Source organism: Marmota marmota, unplaced genomic scaffold (genome assembly GCF_001458135.2).
Source record: "Marmota marmota marmota unplaced genomic scaffold, marMar, whole genome shotgun sequence".
NCBI lineage: Eukaryota > Metazoa > Chordata > Mammalia > Rodentia > Sciuridae > Marmota > Marmota marmota.
Window position 1 is genome coordinate 1,145,200 of NW_026000174.1, and position 24,722 is coordinate 1,169,921.

The 24,722-nt window shown below is 37.2% G+C and overlaps 1 protein-coding gene and 1 long non-coding RNA gene across 4 annotated transcripts in view; one reads left to right on the top strand and one right to left on the bottom strand.

The window, feature by feature from the left end:
• Grm5 (glutamate metabotropic receptor 5) overlaps window positions 1-24,722 on the top strand; it is a 464,736-nt gene that overhangs the window by 425,621 nt on the left and 14,393 nt on the right. For 2 of the 3 annotated variants that reach the window (XM_015477320.2, XM_048787923.1), the window contains exon 9: window positions 20,518-20,613. The exons of the other annotated variant lie outside the window; for it this stretch is intronic. In XM_015477320.2, coding sequence (XP_015332806.1) covers window positions 20,518-20,613 — 96 coding nt within the window. The remainder of the gene's footprint in view (window positions 1-20,517; window positions 20,614-24,722) is intronic. 3 annotated transcript variants of the gene reach the window in all.
• LOC125611992 overlaps window positions 12,466-24,722 on the bottom strand; it is a 40,327-nt gene continuing 28,070 nt past the window's right edge. The window contains exons 5-6 of the long non-coding RNA XR_007342227.1: window positions 21,472-21,561; window positions 12,466-12,698 (exon numbers count right to left, since the gene is read on the bottom strand). This is a non-coding gene — a long non-coding RNA (uncharacterized LOC125611992). The remainder of the gene's footprint in view (window positions 12,699-21,471; window positions 21,562-24,722) is intronic.

Genomic DNA, 24,722 nt, shown 5'->3' on the forward strand with positions numbered 1-24,722 from the left:
GGTATTGCCTCATGTCCAATCCAGAAGTTGTCATCCTTGTACAAATAAATACCAAATAAATGGGTGCAAATAAATAGCTGTATCAGTGCCAGATGCAAAAATATGCTTAACTAACAGGGAATGTGAAAATACTTTGGATATAATTTGGTTAGACTCTCAGCATGTGGTCATCATATAATATTGCTATAAGAATAAAAGCCAAATCAAGGCAACAAGTAAACCTTACTAAATCTTAGCATGTAGAAAAAGGGAGGTAATAGAACAAAATTTATCCATGTGGATGTTCATTCTCTTTAGTAGCTAGAATAATGGCACCCAAACCTGCTCATGTTCTGTCTCTGGAACCTATAAATATGTTACCTTCTGTGGCAAAAGGAACTTTGCAGATATAATTATGAAGGCTCTTGAGATGGAAAGATGATCATGGATTGTCCAGTAGACCCAGTGTAACCACAAAAGCCCTTATAAGAAGGAGTCAGGGGTATTAGAGTCAGAGATTTTAAAATATTCCTTGCCTGGCTTTGAAAATGTAGTAAGAGTCTAGAAGCCAAGGAATGCAGGCAGCCTCTAGAAGCTGGAAAACACAAGGAAATGAATTGTCCCTGGAGCTTCCAGGAGAAACACAGCGCTGTTGTCTTTATGACTGTAGCTCATGAAAGCCACTTTACATTCCTGATCTCCACAACTATAAGATAATATTTTATGTCTCTAAGTTTGTGGTCACTTGTTACAAAAACAATACACAACTGGTTTATGTCTGTAAAACCTGGATCCCACATGAATGATCCTATCTTGACTGCAAAACTCACTAAAAACAGACTACTGGATCAGGTAAAGGGAGAGAATATTTTGTCTTCCTCACCCCAAACTCCTGAGTGTGTATCACAAAGGTCACTGTCTTCATGCCATAGCTTCAACATAATTACTCCTCAGAGGTTACTGAGGGAAAGAACATTCTCCTAACTGATCTCTGAGTTGGCTCTGAGTAGGTGCTTAGTAAATTGCTGTTGTAGTAAGTTAGGAGGTTCAAAGGAGACCAAGCTCTCCTGAATACTACTCCCTCATGCTCCTCAAGGGGAAACAAATCTGCGTTGTAGTAAATTGTCCACATTAACTCTCCCCTCTGCTGTGTCCTGTCCTCTTCACTTTGGACACCAAGGTCTTGGGCAGAAGCTGAAAAGAGCAGGGTCACATTTGACACATTGGTGAGAAATAGACAGGTATGCTCTGATCCAGGCAAAAGCATTATGACATTACACAAAAATGCATAAAAATGAGAGAAATTTGAATTCAGAGTGAACTGTGGACAAGTCTTTTAGGAACCACCAGCCATTGGGTATAGCTGAGTGTGCAGCCTGTTGCTGAGAATGGACTAGGGCAAAAGCCAGTTTTTGTCCTTCATGCACAGAGCTAGTCATGCCTTCCAGGACAGCAAAATGAGAACCAAATGCTTTATTCCAAATGGACTAGTAAGCACTTTCCCCTTTGGTTGATTAACTAATGAAAATACAAGAAAATACATGATTTCAACATTCAGTAACAACAGAATTCTAACTTTAGGACTTGTTTTAATCTAAAGGATGTTTGAAATTGTCTGATGGTACTTGCGAAAAACTGAGCAAATTGACTTCAGCAAAGAATTTACAGGCCCATTAGCAGAATGCTAATGTGCTGAACTGGAGCTAAGCAGATGCAGCCTTCTGATGTCTTGCCTTTCTTTTTCACCTTCAAACTCCAAATCCCTGCATCAAAGCACATGTTATCTAATTTCCCCTTGGACATTTCCAGAGCCTTTCATTTAATTGTATTCACTGTGCAGACACTGCTTTGTGACTGCATCTCCAGGGAGAATAGTGCCAGACAGACGGCGAGCTGTGGGCTGAAAGGAGCAGACAGCCTTTAAACTCCAGGGCATTTCTGACCATCCTTAGCGGTGCTAGTGAAGAGCCAGACCTTATGTGTCAAATGTTTGCAGACTTTCTCCTACTGTCCTTGTTTCCTTCCCCCAACCACCCTCATCTCAGCCCCTAGCAGTCAGTAGACCAGGTCCCTTTCCTGTCCACTAGGTGGCAGACAGGTTATCTGGGCAGATCCAGTGGGAAAGAGCATCTGTGCTTGTGTAGCAGTGGTGGAGGGCTGCCCCTGTAAGCTTGTACTGAGAGCTTCATGTGGGGACCCAGAGACACACCTTTGCAGGAGCAGTGCTAATAGTAGATGTGTGTATTCCAAGTTGTACCAGCTGAAGAAGGTTCCTAACACAAACTTCCCAATTTTATCAGTTGACTTTCTCATCATCACGGATACCACATTTCCATACCTGTAAAAATGACGTGGCATATAGCAGTTGGAAAAAATCAATATCATCTTCTAGAATGTTGATATCAGATTCTAAAAACATATATATTCATTTCACACACCATAAAGGAATCTTGCCTAAGTATTCTCCTACCTTTCAGTTTTGAAACCAGAAATGCCTCTCACTTCCAGTGCTGCTTCTTCAGAGTCAAACTCACTACTACTACTACTAAGATCTTCTATTAGTTGTCACTGCACCATATGCTTAATATAATTCATATCTTACAACAACTTTGTAAGGAAGGCGTGTTATGCCCCTTGTCGTGATGAGTATACCACAGATGAAAGAGACGAAGAACTGAGGTGTTGAAGGGCTAAACGAGGTTTTGAACTCAGCTGATGAGGTTAAGATCTTTAGCTCTAGAATTCATGGCTCTTTCTGAAGTTTGGCCTTCAAAAGGAAAAGCTTCTGTCACATGTTTTGTCACTTCATTTCTGGAGGGGAACAAAACATGGTAAAAGAGCAGTTAACTTTTTGCAATCCATGAATTTTAATGAGTTAGTGTACAACTCTTCATCCCTAAGATCTTGATGCACTGGAAGATGTTGGGGGTCTGCTAATGGGAATTAAGGGAGAAAGGAGACTGGGAATGGAATCAAGCAGTTCCTGATTTTAAAATAAGACTCCTAGGCACACCAGCCAAAGTTTAAATAGATAGAACCTGTAGGAGGAAAGGTGGAGGGCAGCAGGACATAGAACGGGGACGGTGAGGAGGTGGATGTTGACTCTGAAAGCTAGCTTTTACTGAACATTTGTGATGTGTCCAGTAATATTGTCAATGTTTAGAATCTGATACTTTTGAATTATTAAAACAACTCCAGGAGGTAGATAACATAAGTATGGCCATTTTATAAATAAGGAAATTGAAAGATAGTGAGGTTAAGCAAATTGCCCAGATACATACAGGTAAAAAGCATTATATCCCAAGTAAGTAGTTTGGCTCTAGAATTCATGATTTCAACTACTTTAAGAGTAACATTAAATAAACACTAACATTGTATTTAAGAGGGTAGTAAATCCTTCATAGGAATCAATGAGAGGTGAGACTTGATACCTATGTTTGAGAAACTGTCATTGCTGTAATTTGATTTTGGCCAGGCATCTTTCTGTTAACTCCTTGTAAAAGTAAACGATCGCTCACTGACCGGTTTTCTTCTGCTAGCCCCTTTCCTTATCACGTTCTCTTTCCAGGTTAACTTAAAGCCTGTCTAGAGAACTCTTTTGCATTATGATTCAGCTAAGTCCCACAAGAATAGGCTTGGTCATGAAAGCAAGTATATACATGAAGAATATTTTAATTTCTTGCTGAAATGTGTGAGTAATGCAGACAGCACTGATTCTAACAAAATGGGTAGAATTAGACACATATCCTAAGAACAGACACAAATTAAGTATATGGTTTCATTGTTATCACTTATGACATATTTTCATTTCCTTTTGACAAATAAACACTATTTCTACATTGTTCTCTTTAGAAAGGTGTGTGATACTGAGAGGTATATTTTTATAAGTGATCAGGTACAGTTCAAGTCAACAGATATTTCTTAAGCACCTATTTTATGCAAATATTTAAGTCCATTATCAGAACCAACTGTATTTGATAATAAGATATTTTGTGTATATAAGACAGGTCATCAAAAGAAAATACTATTTTGACCTGGAAATTAAATTACTTCATTGTCACTTCTCCACATCTTATCATTGAAGTTTCTTCTTATATGTTCTCTTTGGGGGGAGAAAAAAAAAGCTGCAATTATTTTACTTTTCCTGACCTTTCACACCTAAGCAGTCATTTCCTGAACATGTTTTATATTATCTTTTGCATTCTCACCAATACCACTATGTGTTAGGTCCTCATTGCCTAATCTATGAATTATTGACATGATGTCCCAAATATTATGCCACCCTGTCTTCACAGCTGCCAGAGTGATCTTCCTAAAAGTACAAATTACTCAATCTACAAATTGATTTCAGTATGTATAGATTCCTTTGTAAAATCTAAAATTTCTTCCCAAGGCTCAAAACTTTGATGACCTGGTTCCTTGATGATTTGACCTGAAAAACCTTAGATAGAGCTGCTAACCTGCCTCACCAAACCCATAATGTCTCACCAGTCTTCCTCTAGTAGCCTGTAAACACATACAGTTCTACAGAGCCAAGCTGCAACAGTCTCCCCCGTGTACCATGCCTCAGCTATTTCATTAGTTGGTAGGCCTAGGTACACAGTGTGCTTCCAGCCTATGTAAATAGTGTACTTCCTGCCTCTTTTAATGCCTGTTTTATTTATTTCTTTTACCTAGAAAACATCTTATAACCTTCTATTTCCTAACCCAAATATAACAACTTTTTTATAAACTATATTTATTGGAATTTTTGAATTTCCTAGAACTCATCAGGTTGTATATATTGTTAGTGTTTCCTTTTTTTTTTTTTTTATGATGGCCAAGCATAGTGTTCAGTACCTGTCATACCAGTTACATGAGTGGCTAAGCAGAAGAATCAATTGAGTTAAAGAGTTTGAGACCAGCCTGGACAATATAGTGGGATCCCCATCTCAGAGAAAAAAAATAATTGATATAATACTGTACATAATTGTTGGTACAGTAGGACAAATTAATACATGTATACAATGTGTCCTGGTAAAATTGGGATAATTAATATTGGTTTGTGTTTTTCTGCATTTTTTAGCACAGAGCATGGGGTTGTGTTCTTTGTCTCATGTATGTAAAGAATGAAATTCATGGACACAAGGGTGAGAGCAACGTAAAAGGATTTATTAGAGTAATAAAGTTCTCAAAAGGGAGTGGGGTGGTCCCAAAAGAGGGATGGATACTGGAAAGTGACTGTTTCTAGGGGTTTATATAGATTTGCAATGGTTAAAGAAGCTAGCTCCTGACTCAATTCTGGGTAAGGTACTCATGTCCACAGTTCGTAACATGCTTTTTGGTACAATCAGGTTACTTTGGCCCCCTTTTTAGAGGAGGGTCTGGGTACCAGACAATAGATATCTCAACTATCTGTTTTTTCTGCTTACACAGGAGTCAGCCTAACCTTGTTGTGGCCTGGTTTGTGTCTGTAATTTCTTAGCCTTGCAAACCAGAACTGTCCTCAAAGGAGCCCAAGTTTCCTGCCTGCCCATTCTAACCCTTTCCCCTGCCCATGTTGTAAGCTTCTTGTAAGCATTGCCTTCTATCTCCTAGCAACTAATTCCTAGCATTGTCTTCTATCTCACTAGCAACTAACACAGTGTCTTTTTTTTTTAGAAAATTCTCTAAGAAATTTATATTCAGTGAACAACAAAAATTTACTTTTCTGGGCTCTCTAGAGAAGATTTAACACCTCATGTCGAATCTGTACTCAATAGTTCATTTTCCAAGGGGATAAGTCAACTGTTCCAGTCTCCCATACCACTGCCTGGTGATATACCAGCATTGTGGGTGGGTTACAATGCTATGGATGATATATTTAAGATATTTTACTTTGGAGAAAGAAATGCTTTCAAATGATTAATTAAATGGCTTGGCTCTGCAATAATTGAAATATCTTTGTGGAGCTATAAAAGACTATGTCTGGATGATTATGATGAATTGCATATAAAACACTCCCTCTGTATAATGAATTGGTATTCTGGAATGCTGTGATTACAATGAATTTTAATTTATATGTGATACTTGTGGTCACATTTGTTACTACTTGAATCTGATTAAAATATTTTTGATTAACTGATAAAAATTAGGTAGTGAGGTAAACCAGCAGGTGTTTGAAATACCATTTTAAGAAATATTTCCTTTCTTTGAATTAGCCCTGCTTGGAAGTGGTCTAGCTGCAACATATCTGGGGCATGCAAGTCATATATCTTTCAGACCATAAAATTTCATATCAGAGAAAAGTATGCCTGAGGCATAATTCTGTGAGTTAATGAATCTTCCCTCAAGCTCCATTCCTTAGGTATAGAAGATGGAAGAAATAAACAAGGAAAATAAGGCTATCATTTTCTCTAGCTGTTGGGCTAAAATAAGCTCTCTACTGTTACTTATAGCTGCGAAAACTGAAACTGAGAGAGAAGGAACATGTGTTCTAAGATTGTACACTTGGATTGTAATTAAGCCAGTTTGAGCTTATGACTGACAGCCTACTCCTTGTGCTCTTCCCACTGCACCTCCTTGTATCCACCATTACTCCTTAACTGAATGTATGTTCCTATTGATCTCAAAAGAGGAAATCAGATATAGAGTTCAACTCTCAGTGATATATTAAAGAAACTCGCAGAGGACCTAGCATGGAAAAGAAGGCTAAGTCAAAGTATTTAAGCTGAGCACGTAGGCATTTCAGTAAGAGGTAACAGGGGTTACCAAAATAGAATGTGAAGCCCTGTGAGGCTGCCCCCTGTCTCCTAACTGTAGGTATTACCTGTAGCCAATCCATGGACCTTGACTACTTTTTACTTCACTTCCTTTTGGAACACATAACCATCATTACATTCTCAGTTCTCATGTATTGTCCTTCCTGGAGCACTAGTTGTGCATCTGAAAATGACAACGGGGCAGTTGTGTTTTCATACCTGTGATCACCTCAACCTCAATACACCCCAAACTCATTGTTATGGTTTGGATATGAGGTGTTTCCCAAAAGCTCATGTGTAGGAATATTCAGACATGAAATGATTTGATTGTGAGAACTATAACCTAATCAGTGGATTAATCCACCTGATGGATTTACATTTTTAATGGATTAATGAGTGGTGATTGTAAGCAGGTAGGGCATAGCTGGAGGAAGTAAGTCACTAGGGGTTTGCCTTTGGGGATTATATTATCCCTTGCTCTTGGCACTGAAGCTCTCTCTATTCCCCAGCTGCTTGAGCAGAGAAGATTCCCTCTGCCATGTTCTTGTGCCATGATTTTCTGCTTCACCTCAAGCACAGAACAATGGAGTCAGCTTACCATGGACTGAACCTCTAAAACTGAAACTTTTCCTCCTCTAAATTGTTCTTGTTGGGTGTATTGGTCACAGTGATGCAAAGTTGACTAACATTCTCTTTTATTTTCTTTTTTATTGGTCCTAAATCTGCATTTATTTTCCTTGATTAGTAATCAGGCCCCTTCCAAAGACAACAAAACACATGCAATAGGCATGATTTCATTGCTTTATTTCATAACTACACTATAACATCCTCTTTTATATCAGTAAATTCTTCTTCAATGATTTCTTCTTTCCATGTTTTTGTTAAATGTATCAAACTCTCCTACTTCCCACTTTCAAAAAGTAGCCATGCTTATTTTTCCTTGTCTTTACATTAACTAATATTTAATCATGTATCAGATGTTATGGTGGGGCTGGGGCTTTGGCTCAGTGGTAGCACACTTGCCTGGCATGTGTGAGGCACTGGGTTTGATTCTCAGCACTACATTTAAATAAATAAAATTAAAAAGCCTATCAACAACTAAAAAAAATGAAAAATAAAAAGATGCTATAGTGAGGGTCTGGAGTTGTGGCTCAGTGGTAGAGCATTTGCCTAGCATGTATGAGTCCCTGGGTTTGATCCTCTGTATTGCATATAAATAAATAAATAAATAAATCCATTGACAACTAAAAATATTAAAAAAAAAAAAACATAGGTGCTATAGCAGGTTATTTTTAAATGGTTTGCTTTTTATGTTCATTTTTATTCCCACAACTGCTGTACAAATTAGAATAGCTTATCTCTACATGTCTGAACTAACACAAGAGTGAAAAATCCAACACATCTGACCAACTCCAAACTCTCTAGTCTCTCTTCTCTTCTGTTAAAAAATACATGTCTGGCAACTCAAGGGTCTTTATGGAATCACCTTTCTTACCTTTTCAGCTTTATCTCATGTTTCTTTTAAGCCTAAATTTTCTTCAAAAAAAAAGCTGCTGCACACATGGACCTAAATCAGTGCTTGTACATTGCTGTTTCTACAGAGTATTAATTGTACATGAAACTCATTCTCATTCATCTTACCCATTCCAGCTTCAGCTTATGCCATTTATAATGTCATTCTTCACCATTCACTAGGTAGTCCACAGAAATACTAAACATATTAAAAATGATCATTCACTTAGATGGCTATTACTATTAACACACACACACACACACACACACACACATTCATCTTATTGAAGATAAAGCAGATGTCTTAGAAACAGATCATAGGAGAATTCTAAAGAATTTGCATTATATTTTAATATCTTGTTTTAGTCAACTGTCCCATTGCTTTGGCCAAAATACCCAACAACAACTTAGAGAAGGAAAAGTTTATTAGGCTCACAGTTTCAAAGGTCTTAGTCCATAGATGGCTGGCTCTCTTGCTCTGGGCCCAAGGTAAGGGAGCACATCATGGGAGAAGGTCCCTGTACTCAGATAATAGTGAAGTCAGGAAGTAGCAGGAGTGAGAAGGGGTCACAGGGAAGATGCATGCTTCCTAGGAAAGCACTTAGTTATCTACCTCTTCCAGCTATGCGTCACCTGCCTGCAATTACCACCAGTCAGTCAGTCCCTTCAAAGTAGGATGAACTTATTAGTTTCAGCTCTCATAATCTAATCATCTGAAAGATGAATATTCCTACATTAAACAGGAGCTTTGGGGGGACTCTTAATTCAAACCATAACACTGATTTTACTCACTAGTACACTGGCAGTTATTCCTGATAATGTGCTATTTACCAGGAAATGTTTTAAGTTTTAAAAATAAAGTGGTGAACAAAACAAAATCTCAACCCTCACAGAACTTCAACAATAGAGACAATGACAATAAACTATAAACAGATGCATAATGTTAATTGCTATAAAGAAAAATTAAGCAAGATGAGATACTAGAGTGAGGTGAATTGGGAGTGATTTCATATATTTTTAGAAATGGTATTCTGAAGTAGAGGGAGCTAGCAGTGGTGTGGGGGTGGTGGGGTAGTGCTGGGACTTAATTGGAGCAGGTTGTGTTCCATGCTTTTGTGATAATGTCAGGGTGTAACCTTGTGTTGTATATAACTAAAAAGGGTAAATTTTAAAAAGAAATGGTATCCCAAGCAGCCTCTATGAATACATTGAAGACAGAGAAGAGTGAAATAAGAACACAGAGATCTGGGTGGTAAAGAGAGAGAGAAGAGCAAAGGAAAAAACCTTAAGGTAGGAACCAAACTGGCATTTTAGAGGGTGAGCAGAAAAGTCCTTGTGGTTGGAGTATCGCTAGAAAAGGAAATGATGGAAGGAGGAAAATGTAGAGTGGTCTTCGGGGATCAGACAAGGTGAGGTGCAGATTTTGTTTTGTTTTGAGTGTGACAGGAAATATCAGAATGTTTGAGAAGAGAAATTGCATGATAAGAATAGTATGTGAAAGAGAGCCTTCTGGTTTCTATACATAGAATAGAAGGCAGAACAAGGAGAAGAGAAGTGAGAAAATCATCTGATTTAAGAGGCTGATCACTTCAACTAGAAATTACAATGATGAGTCTTAATGATTGATTTGATGTTATGTGTAAAGGAAATTTAAAAAATTAAAGATGATTGATAGGTTTTTTCTATTTAATAGTATTTGAACCAGTGCAATTCAGTCTTGGGAAGGAGATATTTTAAGGGGATAATCAATAATTAAATTTGAAGAATTCAGTTTGAAATAATTTTCCTATGAGCTTGGAGAAGTCCTGACTGAAGTCTAAAATGAAAAGGGTAGAATTAGGGGAGCATCTGTATTCGATGATGATATGATTCAATGAGAAAAAAATTGAGACGGGGTGGTAAGAATAAAAGAGAATGGGTTTGAAGAAAGATGTATTTGGTTTGGGAATTGTTAAATTCCAGACTTCTGAGAGTCATCTAAGTGGAAAAATCCAAGAAGCTGCTAGGAAACCTTTGAAAAATTAGACTTTGGGATTTGAAGCACAATTTAGGAGAATCAAGGAAAGAGCCCAGAGACGAGGTAAATAAAATCTGAGAGCTGGACAAAGAATTTTTAGGTTAGTATCACCTGAATCACCTGAGACCCAGATGATCAATGGTACTATTAAAGGAAAAAAAGAATACTTCAAAAATGAAGGGAGTGGCCAACAGTTACAGAGATGCCAAGGAGAATGGTTAAGAGTCAACATCAGGCATTCAACCAATTTTTTCTGGGAATTAATGAAAAGTGCTCACAGGTTCCATCTCTTTTCTTTTGGGGGACTACCAGGGATTGAACTCAGGGGCAGTTGACCACTGAGCCACATCCCCAGCCCTATTTTGTATTTTATTTAGAGATAGGGTCTCACTGAGTTGCTTAGTGCTTCACCATTGCTGAGGATGGCTTTGAACTTGAAGTCCTCCTACCTCAGCCTCCTCAGCTACAGATATCACAGGTATATGTGCTTGGCAGGCTCCATCTCTTTGAGGAAGTTCTTTGTCTCCCTGGACCAAGCAAGGATGGAAATCAGCATTCATTGGTCATTTATAGCACTCTCATTGATGGATTCCATTGCATAAACTTTGTTATCATATTCAAGATACCAGGATGCAGGTGGGACACTCATAGCCAGGGACACTGTTGGTACCAAGAGCACTGAAACCCCATGCAAGCCTCCAACAAACCTTTATTTGTAATGGGCAGTTCTTGGCACCCCACTTATTTGCTTATGCTTGGTTTGTGTTCCTGAACTGAATAGGCTATACGGCCACAGGTTTCTAAACTGGGGAATGTAGGAATAGGTTAAAGATTCCTAGCATTTGGCTGGGGAGTGACACGGCTACCAGGACTGTGCTGACAAGTGCAGGTCCCCTGGGTCCTGAGATGTATATGATACAAGGCCCCCTAGAGGGCAGCAAAGCCTCACAGGAGGGGGAGAAATGCCAGATCAGGGGCTCTTGAGGAGCTTGACAAAAGGAAACACAAGGGGGCAATGCACACATTCATGGAGAATGAAACAGAAGTTAAACATAGTGAATTAAAGGTAGCCGACAAGATAAGGAGTAGAAAGGCCTAAGTTGTGCACCAGGCATCAAAACCACATGGTCTGGAAAAGAGAATAGTTGGCCAGATGTCAAAGAAAGCAGGATTCCCTGCTCAGTGATGGTTATTACCCCAGCAATAATGAACAGGTAGCATCTGTTGAGGACCATTATTTCCCACATGGCTAGATGACATTTTAAGAAAGGGATATATAAAAATGAATAAAATACTGTCCTTCCCACACATAACTCCTCTCCTCATAGTAGAGATACAAACAAATGTCAGTTAAGAGTTATAAGTATTTAAGTCTATGGAGGGGACACTAGAGGTACACAAAAAAAGAAGCAATTATATGGAAATCAGCATTCATTGGTCAGTTACAGCACTCTCATTGTTGAGAAGGGATAAAAAAAAAAAGCCTCAAAAAAAGAAAACCAGATGATATAGATCCCGATTGTGGTGTTTCCTCTTTCCCCCTGTTTTCTATAGTTCTTCCCTGAAATACCATCTTTTTTTTTTCCTTCTGATTAATTAATTCTTTCATTGAGAATATTCACACCCCCTCTTTTTTTTCTGGTACCTGGGTTTGAACTCAGCGGATACTTAACTACTGGACCATATTCCCAGCCCTTTCTTCTTATATTTTTATCCAGAGACAGGGTCTTGCTGAATTGCTTAGGGCCTCACTAAGTTGCTGAGGCTGGCTTTGAACTGGCAATCCTCCTGCCTCAGCCTTCTGAGACACTGGTATTACCCATCTGTCTGTTTATTTTTGTTTGTTTCTTTCTACTTATGCTTAAAGGTGAAATTCCCTGTGGTATATCCATATGTGCACATAGTGTGATTTTTCAAAATTAATTCCTCATTTCTTCCCCTTTTCTGTCTCTCCTCTCTTGCTATCCTTCTTCTACTCTAATAATCTTCCCTATATCTTCTTTTGTTGTTTCAAGGGTTAAATTTTATATAAAACAATTTATACCAAATTTGTGTGACACAAGGCAAATTCCAAATCATATTATACAATAATTCTATTTTTTTACAAATAGATATCCAAATAAAGTATTTGATAAAATTATAAGTGGTGTTATTGTTGTTTGTTTTATATTCTAAAACTTATGCCTTTATGATATCTGATCCTCCCACCTTTTTTATGTGGTTTTGCTTAAGTTTCCACATATGAGAGAAAACACTCCACCTTTGATTTCCTGTTTCTGGCTTATTTCACGTAGCTTGATGTTCTTTATTTCCATCCATTTACCAGCAACTGCCATTCTTCTTTATGGCTAAGTAAAACTCCAGTATATGCACGTAGGCTGATTTCCCATATTTTGGGTATTGTCAAGAGTAACCCTGCCTTCTTTCTAGGCATGAAGGAGAAAGCTAAGACTTTCACTTCTCTTAGGCCCCTAGAAAGAAAGATAACAGAAAAACAACACATTATTTTTTCAGTTAACTGTTCATACCACTTATGCATTTAGCACATAATAATTGTGCATGGCATATTCTTAGACCAGGGTAAGTTCTAGTTCCACCATGACCTTTTCCATTTTAGTCCTAGTCTGATCTTTTCTTTCTAGCTACATGTAGTGTTGTTACCTTCACAGTGGATTGATTCAGTGCTGTGTAACTGACTGTGGTGGTCATGCTTGCCATCCTAATTAGATTCTAAACTCCTTGTATTATGAGGTTGTGAAGAATATTCTCTATGCCAGGTGTCTAGAAGGAGCACAATATGCATCTAAGTATATTCCTTATCGTCATAAGCACTTCATTTTGAATTCCCACTCCAATACTCATCAACTATGTCATTCATAGTTCTCCTTTAAATAAGGTCATAATAATAATAATCTCAGGGTTCCAAGGATAGTTGATACAATGTATGGGAAGCTCCAAGTGCAGTACCTATCATGTATGCTTGCTCTTCTTCCTTCTCTTCTTTATTCATTGCCTTCTACTTGATTTATTGAATTTTATTTTATTTATTTTTCAGTACTGGAAATTGAACCCAGGGCCTGGAGCATGCTGAGCAAGTACTTAACCACTGAGCTACATTCCCAACTTCCATTTGATTTGTTTAATTGAGTTTTATTTTCCTAATAGTCATCCATTTGGTAATTTTGGTTATTTTCTTTAATCTAGTATTTTAGAATACAAACCTTAATTAGACTTCAGTAATTCAAATATGTGGTCTATCTTTGTTACATTTAACCATCTGACTTTGAGAAAGCTAACTAACCAATCTTTGCCTCAGTTTCTTTATCTGAAGCATTAGGATGATAATAGCAACTGTATCACAATATACTTGTGAGATCACATGTTAAAATCTATACAAAACACCAACTGTATGAGATAAGTGCTATTGTTTCCATTGTCCAACTGGATTTTAGGAAAGTTTTATTAATTGCTCAAAATCATGCAACTAATAAGTGGCATTGCTAGGAATCAAATCCATATTAATTAACTCCAAAGTCAGAACATTTTTTCCATGATATATTACTGCCTAACTTGAGTGAATTAAAATCCACTCAATTTAGAAAAATTTGGAGTTATCATATATGTATCTATATGTGTGCATTTGTGTATAATTATATGGAGATACAAGTATTGTTGGTTTTTGTGTGTGTGTGTGTGGATGAGAATGATACAGAGAGAACCCTCCATATTTATAGGTACTGCATCTATAACCAACTATAGTTTGAAAATATTTGAATGAAAACTATCTATTACAAATATATATGGATGTCTTTTTCTTATAATCATTCCATGAACAACACAGCATAACAATTATACAGAATTTAAATTTTATCAGGTATTATAAGTCATCTACAGATTTGAAGTATATGGAAGAATATACATAGTTTATTTGCAAATACCACACCCTTTTATATGAGCGACTTAAGCACCTTATGATTCTGTTTTCTACAAGGGATCGTGGAAATATTCTCTTGCAGATACCAAGGTATGACCACCTACATATATTGGCCTCTCACACTCATCCATGATGAACTCCTGTAGATCACATTTCAAATCCTAGTTCAGTGCATGGCACATAAGTACTTAAGAAACACTATTAGAGGTTGCTTTAGGAATCTCCCATTTTGAACTTAAAATCATCTCACTTCCATTTACTGTGATGAATATTTCATTTATTGTGACAGATGTTTGCTTAGAAGTAACAAAATTAGTAAGTCCATCTGTTGTAACTATGTGTGATGATAGCATAAAACAGTATCCTAAAGCCAGGAAAAAATATAATCCCCTTTATTATAACAGTACTCTTGAAACAATGAGTTCAAGAATATAATGAAGTGGTAAGGAGTCTGTCATCATAGAGTTGGGATTTTAGCCCCCTCCTTCTAGTCCAGTGAAGTAGAGATGAGTCTTTTGGATCCAGTGGTAGCACACAGTGGGCCAGGACTTGCCTCTCTCTGACAGGCATCGTTCCCAGGCTTGGCCACCTTACCACTAAGCATGCCTCCTCTCCTTTGCTCTTCACTCCTCACACATGTTGACGGGACACCCAAACTTCCTCCCCCTACCCCTCCCTCACCTTGTTTTTGTCAAAATCCAGTGATTTTAAAATCTGAGAAAATGAGAACTAACCTTCTATGCAAAATTTTTAAACACATTTTATTTGTTTGTAAGCAGAGACAGGAAATTTTAAAAAAAGGAAGAAAAGTGGCTTTGTGTGTTGCATTAGGACAGGAAGTTGAAGGTGAGGGGGAAGGAGGATGTCAAACAGAAGAACCTTGATGAGATAGGAGAACCAGACAGTGAACTTCTGTGCACCAAAGGAGGGACTAGATTAGATGGAGTTAGATTTGGGTAAGTAGTAGGACTGGCCTGTGATCAATCTTGTTTTTACCACGTTCTCAGTTGCAGCAATGCAAAACACATCTGTAGAATTGCTGCTATTTACCAGGCCCATCTCTCCCTCCACCATACCCTTGCCAGGCTCTAGTAGTCACTTTTCTACTCTTAATTTGTATAAGATGAACTTAAAGCTTCTACAAATAAGAGAATGGGAACATATAGTACCTTTCTTTCTATGAATAGCTTATGTCACAACATAATGTCCTCAAGGCTCATCCATGTTGTATCAAACAATAGGATTTTATTCTGTGTGTGTGAGGGAGAGAGAGAGAGACTTTAGATTGAACCCCAAGCCCTGTGCACACTAGGTAAGTGCTCCACTATAGAGCTGCATCCCCAACCTTTCTACTATTTCATTTTGTAACAGACCTGGCTAAATTTCCCTGCTGGCCTTGAATTTGTAATCCTCTTGCCTCAGCCTCCCAAGTGGCTAGGATTGCAGTCTTGTGCCACCATGCCCGGCAATTACATTCTTTTTTATGGCTGAATAATAATCTATTGTATATCAGCCTGTATGACCTAACATTCATATGATTTGGTGAACTTTATTTAAGAAAGAAAATGATCTCAAAATATAAACACAAAAATAGAAATGGAATCTTGCAAGGGTCTGTTGTGAGAGGTTATGGTAATCCACCAGCTTCAGGAAAAAAATCTGCTTCCTTTGAGGAATTCTGAAGTTTGAGCTCCATCTGTCCCCAGACTGAGAAAATCAAGTTGCTAGTGCAAATTGTAACCAAGGTTAGTACCCAGGAGGAATCAGGTTTCCTCTCTAAAAGAGCAGAAAAGGCTCGGGAAAGAGCAGAGGCAGGGGCTGAAGCCATGGAGATTGTGGTAAAAATCAAAAAGAATGAAAGGTTTGAAAAAATAGCACAGTTGCCATTTAAAGACAGAACCAAGCCCAACAAATAGCAATGCTACTGTATCTGGCATTTTAGTGAGATGTAATACACATCATCATTAAGCAAACTGGTGACCTTGGACAAGTTACTTAATTTTCCTGTGCTCTATTTCTTCTTGGTGTATAAAATAGGGATGATAACAGTATCTAGTTAATCAGACTATGGCAATGATTAAATGAGGAAATTCACTTAAATGGTGTCTGATATATTCCCAGGGTTCAGGAAATAACAGCTCTTTCTGTTATTATTATGCAGTTTCTTCTGTCTGCAAAGACGTTACAGTTGTTCAGATACAAAAAATGTAAGGAGAAATCTCTGTTGGAAAACAACTCGTTTATCTTAGAATAAATGATTTGCCTGAAAATTCCTCATTTCTGAAATAAGTCCTAAGATGCCAGCAACTTTTAGTTAATGCTTTCTCAAATGATTCTTGAGGCCGGTACTATTCTCCTATGGAGACCTTCCCTCTAGTTGACCTTTAGTTCCTCCCTGAAAATCTTTTCCTTTAAGAATGTTATGTAAGCTTGTAAAGCACCTTAGGACTGTTTTCAAAATCTGTATCTTCCTGGGTTTCTATTGATTGTGAAACAAGTAGAAATGTTGAGGGAAAGTACACAGCAAAAAGGCAATGACTTAAGATGATTCATCTCTGAAAACAACTCTCCTCATAAACGGGATTAAGATTCATCCTTTGGGAATTCTCTGGAAGCTAAATGAAAGGCTTTATTCAATACAAAATTTAACACATTTCTTTATATTCTACACTCTAATTTATTAAACTATTCTCCAGTGGTTTTTTTGTTCTTGTTTTGCTTCTGACATTTTCTATAATACTGAAGGGAAAATCTTTGTGCAAAAACCTTCGAGCTTCTGTTGAATTATTTTCTTAGAATGAATTCCTACGAATAGAATTACTGGGTCAATATAGCTGATTCTTTACATTTTAATTGCTTATTTGCATTGCTTCCCCACCTGTCAATTTCTACCTTCCTTTTGTTTTTATAGAGCACAGCTTAATATGTTTCTTGGCAGCTTCTCAAATACTTTCAAACTTATGTTCACTTCTGACATTGTTTTATGGGACTATTAATCATGCTCAATTTTGTTTTTAATCTGAAACCTTTAAATGAATCAATGTGGCATTTCAAGTCTGGGCAAAGGATGTGTTGCAGTGTGTGTATGGATGCTACAAGATCCCAAGATCCGTTGGCATATTTAGTAAACCATTACAATGTATTTACTTATGAATAGAAGTTTGAGTAATGGGACTGAAGTAGGGTATTACTTGGCAATATCATATTATAATAGTGAAGTTTTAAAATTTGGTTTTATTCTTTCTTTGTAAACTGAAGATCCATAATGACTTTTCTTCTGCCTTCATCTGGAGTGTTTTGATCAGTTTTACTAGAGGGTTGACTTTCAGCTCTTTTGGTGACACATTCCAGCTCTTGAAGTCTACTGCCTGTCCATCATCTGATTCACACCACATCTCATGCATCACACTGGTGGTGAGCTCATCTCAGCAAGATCCCTTTCCCAGCCCTCTGCTTGCTGGTGTATTCCTGTCTAGGTAAATTCCAGGCAGTGGAATGGCATTCTGTTTGCATGTTAGCAGGGAGCCTGGAGGGTGATTTATTCTACTTGGCCATTATGTAGTCAAATTTGACCTTTTAAAAAATAAGTTTACATTGTGCTCAAAACCTAGCTCCACTAAGTACACACTATTACCTTCATATATGACCTTTTTGGTCTCTCCAATGTGATATCAGACTATTTAAATAAAGAGGTTTTTTTTTTAAAAAAAAAGCATAAAATGAGGGGCAGGGAGTAAGATGTTAATAAAGAGCACAGGATTTGGAAATAAAACAGCTGATTTCAAGTTCCACTTCTGTGACTTACTACCTATGGGGCTTTGACCAGCATAGAAAACTTTTTGAGTCATGGGTGCGTTATTTAAAAATGGGGATAACAATTACCCTGTGAGTTTCTTGAAGAAATTTTATAGGACATAAATTCTAAGTCTTAAATTATGTTTAGCATAGCAGTTCTACATATCTGAAATAAACTCAACTGGAAAGAATTATAAATCTTCAGTGAAGACTATTGAAACATTATTAGTTACTTTGAGCAACACATTATTGGTGAATGGGATAATGAATAAGTGAAAGAAGGACAACATTGTCTATTTTAGCATGTAGTAAACATAGTAAAGCTGTAATTACAGTTACAGGTAGTTAAGAAGGGTCACCTCCAAAAGCAAAGATGAGCTTCCCAATCTGTATTAATGCCATTTTTACTCCATGCTAAATACAAAAACTACCTGAAAACTACAAAAATTCTAAGGCATCTCTTGCATTATTGGAATGAATTTTATTGTTGTTTCTTTTGTTTTTGTTTTGTGTGTTTGTGTGTGTAAAAGCTCTTACCAAAAGAGGTTTGTTTTATTTTTAATAAATGGAGGTTATTAGGCAGTGTTTAGAGAGGCATGCAAAAGAGGGTTGGGGATAAAAGCTTATGAACATGAAAAATATAGCTATTTTAAGTCAGTTTTACGAAGGATTTAAATGATGAATTGGCAATCAGTCTAACAGAAGACCTTTAAAAATATGTCAAGGATCCTTTTGTAAGCAACTGAATAATCATCAATAATTTATTATTCTATTAATACTATTTTAATTATTTAAAATTATTATTACTATTTAACAGCAGTATTTTGGTTATGCAATTCAGTTCACAAACAAGCACAAAATATTTTGCATTGACCTGTGGAGTGTCATTCAATGATGGATACTTCAGAAGGATTCTCTTCTGAGGAATTTTTCTTTGGTAAAATAAAGACTTCTCAGTCTGGCTTTGTCTGATGCTTTAGCTTCTTTAACAAAGACTTAAATGTTCTTTTCCTCTCTTCTTTATGACCTATATCTAAAGTCACTTGGGCACATGCCTTTTTTTTTCTGCTTTCTCCCAATATTCTATGAGCTCTACAAGGAAGGACCTGCAGATTATGTATCTCTATAGCTGAAGTACAAAGTCCATTGCCTAGAATTTATTAGATGCTCAACTAATGTCCACTGTACAACTAACCCATTATGTTCATTGGCCCTAATGTAATGAACCATCTTTATTTAAATGGGATAATGAATAAGTGAAAGAAGGACAACATTGTCTATTTTAGCAAGTATTTTAACATTTTAGGACTCATAATTATCTTGATTTTATCATATTTTGTTTTATATAACTTTTGAGACAGCAGGAAAAGAAACTAAAAAGAATGTGAATGTATTGGTGTTAGCAAGTCTTATGACAGTAACTCATTTTATCATTGCCTGTCAAATACTAAGAACATGGAAGAAGTAGAATCATATCAGGGTCCAGTTTTATAAGAGAAAACATCAGGTCTTAGGTCCCTGAAAACTCTACAAGCAGTTTTGTAACTTTGGTGAAGTCAGTTAAGTAAGTTCCTCATTTGGCAAACGGAAATAGCAAAGCTTCTTAACCTACTCCACAGATTAAACATGAAAAGTAAAGAGAGTATTTTATCTCAAAATACTCATGTAAGTATAAGGATTCATCTTGAGGTACCTTGTAGCAGACAGATGTTGAGAATCTCATTACTAATTTACATGAAATACCTAATATGCTCCAGGAGAGGTGAAGTGTCAATTCTGATACCAAGGCCTTTTGAACCATATTCCAAGACATACTCAATTCAACACTGACTCTCAAACTTCAGTTTAATGATTATGGGAGACTCTCTTACAAAAGGAACATAGCTTCTTTCTTTTGGTTTGCCAGTGTCTAATAAATATTCAGATATAGTATCACTCTGTGAAGGTGGGCTAGTGACAAGATTTAATTTAAAAAAAACATGACAATAGAATCAGCACATTATAATGGCTAAAGTGTGGGTTCTAAACTTTTACTCTCTTTTCAAAACCCACCCCAACTATTTAACTGTCTTGATCAGTTTACTTAATTTTTATAATTTTAGGTTTCTTCATTAGTAACATGGAAATGAAAATAATAGAGACTCTGCCATAGAGCTATTCATCAGATTAAATTTAAGTAAAGTTCTAGTACAGTGGCTGATACATGTATGCAATAAATAAATTCTGATTTATTAATTGGTACTCATCTTTTTTCAGATGCTAGGAACTGCATTCCTTTCACCATTGACTATTAGATGTGATGAATTCACTGATTAATATGCAATGCTAAAGGGTGGATTACATATGGTTTAACCAAGAAGTAACAAATTCATCTCCAATGTTTTCCATCTCCCTTCATAATAACGTAATAAGGATTGCAGTTCAGCCATTGCACTGAGAAGCAGGATTCCCTGTTTTGGCATGGGGTGCCCCTCTTTGTGGTCATGGCTCTTCCTCAGCCTAGTGTTTAAGCACACAATCACGTCTTTCTGTTTGCTCCTGTCCTTGTTCATGCTCACCAGGTACAAAGACAGGAGACTGGCCCAGCACAAGTCGGAAATAGAGTGTTTCACCCCCAAAGGGAGTATGGGGAATGGTGGGAGAGCAACAATGAGCAGGTAAGCAAAATTGTGAGTGGCCTGAGGTGGTGTGAAATAAATGTATGCAAGCTAGAGGAACAAGTGGCTCCCTGGACTGTGTCTTGCTGAACATCCCATAACGTGTGTCCAAACTGGGCCGCCATTGGGTTTCTGTGTTGTTTGATTGGCAAAACCCAGGCCATCCTAATGTAAAGGAATGGGAGCCTCTTGTCCCAGGTGCTGCTGTTTCTCAGGGTTGTGCGCTTTGCATGTCTGAAGCCTTAGCTAACAGTCAGTTTTCTCTTGGGTTTTAACTTATTGATCAAATGGTTCTGGAGTTTGCAAAGTGGAAGAAATTGGAGGAAATTTACATTCCAGGACTATAAAGAAAACTTAAGAAAACAAATGCAAAAGTTTAGAACTGGTTTTGAGGGAAGGACTGCAATTAAAGGACCATGCCAGCCCCTGATCCTAAACAAGCCTGGAAATTAATCTATGTTAAATATAACATCTCAGAGCCAAGGGCAAATACCATGCCAAACCAGTGGACTGTAGGGGCAAGAGAGTTTTCTTGAAATGAAATCAGGGAAGCTAATCCTCCTCTAACTACTGTAGCTTTGCTGCTCCTTGACTTCCTTGTGTTGGTGGTAAACACTCCCTGTCGCTGCGCTGTGCATGTTCCTTCATACCAGGCATTTCCAACTGTGTTGTACCCAGTGAACTGGGGTATTTGGAACTGTAAGCATCAACTGAGCTGTGTTGCATGAAGTGAACGTGCTTTTTTTTGCATGGGACTGGGTTTCAAGGAAAGGGCTCTCAAGACAAAGGCCATCAAGGTTGTCATTAAACAAACAGTTCCAGAATGCTAAAGGAGACTTAAATTGAGAAGTCACTCACCAGAAATCAAGCCTCCACTTCTAATTTATTGTGGTATTTCCCAATCCAGCTGTGGTACAGAGGTATGGAGGGAAAATGTTGCAAATCAACCTGGATTAGAGAAAAGAGGAAGGCCAGGAGAGAGTGTGTACATATGCTGTTTGCATGTGCTGAGAGTATCAAGCCGCATAACAAGAAAATATTTGAATCCTGTTCAAATTTTACCCCCAAACATGTGTTTGCTTCCTCAGTGGTGGGCTCCTTCCTTTTTTCAAAATAATGACTCACTTTTTCCAAGAAACTCTGCATTGCACAGCTGCTGTGGAACTATTCACAAGACAGTCTTGTGAAAATGGTTCTCAGAGAAGTGCAACATACATAACTTGAATGATCATTCATCACAGCCCTGGCTAAGTTTAGCCAACTTTGTTCATGGCTTCCAGAGACAAAGCACTGAGAGAGTGTGTACCCTTGCAAGCACATATGTGTGTATGATTGGTATACTATTGGCCTTCTGCAACAGTCCTTTTATACAGCTGTCTTAGGATGTCAAAATATCTGGAAGATGGGCCTCAATGGACCAGTTTGTGGGACTAACTGAGCAGGACTCCTGTTAATTTAAGTATGACAAAGTGACAGAAAAATCAGGCAAACAGCATTGATGTAAGGTGGACAAAGTGAAAGAGAATGCATCAAGTGAGAGCTCCAGGGCTCTGTGCAGATTAACTTCTGATTTGAAGATTAAAACTAGAGTTTCTGAACCTAACACAACTAGCTGCCAATCAAAGATACTAGGAAAAAATCATGAGTGATATAATCCAGGCATCTGTCCTCAACAAGTTTCCTAGATCATTTCAATTTAGTCAGAGCAATAAACTGATATTTCAAAACAATCATTTATCTGGGAAACAACATGGGCTTTTTGTGGCAAGCATTAGGCCTTGATTATACCATGCAATGTTCTTAGGAGTGTTTAGTTAATGCTTAGAATGCTCACATCTGAACTTCCAGAGACTGGATTTGCTCAAGGTTGTCTTAACTGAGAATGGGGGTAGGGGTACAGAGAGAGTTTTATACAAAGTGAAAGGAACCCCAGATCAAACAGACCAAGCTTCTTTGACTCAGGTTCAGATCTACAAAGGTAGCCAATTCAATATATCTACTCCAGAAATGGTCCAATTTCTTCTCTAATTGCAAGACATCATTTAACTTTTGTTTCCTCACATTTTGGGGATATAGTCAAGGTAAAGGCAAGACTTATTACATTGACATATCCTGGTAGGAAAGAAGGGAATGGTGTGTGCTATAATAAAAAACATTTTGTTGAAGTAATGACTTCAATCCCACGAATAAGCAAAGCTAATTGGGAACAAATGATCCTTTCTTTCTAATTTCTCATGTCCTTAGCAATCAATAAAACCACATACACATACCACACACACACACACAGAGAGAGAGAGAGAGAGAGAGAGAGAGAGAGAAATGAAGAGAAGTCCTTCAGTACTCTAAATCAACTTCCCCCTTAAAGAAGAGAGAAGGCCTGGAGACATACAAACAGACCAAAATTCACAAAGCCTTTGCATTTTTATTTTTTCTAGCTTCATATTTATTCATATAAAACACATGCATTTGTTCACATATATACACACAATGACATTTAAACAAGAGAAATAAGTTTAAATTAAAGACTAAAAGAATATATGTCAAGGAGACAACTTTTATGAAAAAAAGTGTATTACAGAGTTGCAGAAGTTAATCCTAATTTACTTACTCTGGAATTGAAGAGATGGAACAAGGATAAGTGTATGCATATGAGATGTTTATAGATACTTTTAGTATTATGCGACAATTCTTTCTTTCTTATACATCCCCACACCTTTGCTAATTGCCTTTCCCGAACACCCAGTTCCAGGGAAAGACAAAGTGAACCTCAAGTAATCACAGAACACCTGGAGTGTTGCTCTGTATCTCATGGGCCTTAAGTTTACTATGATGAAAATGTGGAACAAACAGGACTCTGTGAATTCAGGTGTGGTGTAACTGTCCCAGAGTCAAGTTGGCTAGTACTAGTAAAACCTTCCTAGAAGTCTTATACTGTATCTTATCTCTGTCCAGTTTCATAATTATGAAGTATTTTGTATTTTTGTCTCATACTGTATAGTTGCCTGTATCTTCTCACTAACCTTGAGATTTTTCAGGCAAAAAAAAAATTAATCTTGTTCACTTATGTTTTCTAAATTCAAAACTGCTCTGGGTCTATTCTTTCAGTCAATCAACCAGTCAATAAAAGAACAAGAACCTTTCTGTAGGTAGGCAGCACTGTTTTAAGGACCATGGTATATTCAGAGAAGGACACGATAATCTCCATCCTAAAGGTACTTACTTTTTTAATAAAGAAAAAAAAAAGTCTAATAGAGGCTGTAGGAGAAATGGTTACATTAAGATGTTCAATCTGTGATCTGGATAATATAGGCTAGATTTGGAGAGGAGAGAAAAGGAGAAGTAACATGACACACAGTTACAAGATCACATTTCAAGAATTCCAAGAAGAAAATTTCACAAACTATTCTAAGGGACACTAGACCAGGTGCAGGGTGGGTGGGAAGCAGGGAAGCCAGTAGGGATGACAATGGCAGAGCCCACACCACATGCTATCTGCCCTTAAGAGACTCTCAGTGAATGCTTACATAATAAGTCTTGAGAAATTAATTTTGTTTAACCTAATTGATCTTGTAGCCATTTATTCAAGTCATCTGTTGTCATTCTTTTTTTTATACATCTTATAATAAATCCTTGAAATCTTAAAGCAATTTCCCAAAGAAATCTTTCACAAGACGGCAAAATCTCAGTCTAGCTGAAGTTTGGTGATTGCAATAGAAATCATTGACTTTACCAAGTGTCACAAACATAAACCAAGTCCCTAATTCCCTTTGCTTATTTTTCTAAAAGAATCACTAATTACTGAGAGTATATTGCATTCATGTGTTATTAAATTTGGCAATCATCTCTTCAGCCTATGAAAAGCACATGACCCTCTGTCTCAATCTCTGTTCAAGCATCTTCTTGCCTAACACCCTTTAAATTGAGAAACAGAAGGGCTGGTCAAAACCTTCTTGAGGCTGCTTCCCTCCACTGTCAAATATGTATTTGGCAAATATTTCACACACACAAACACATGTGCGTACACACACACAGTTTTTGTAAATAACTCAGTAGTCATATATATATATATATATATATATATATATATATATATATATATATATATATAT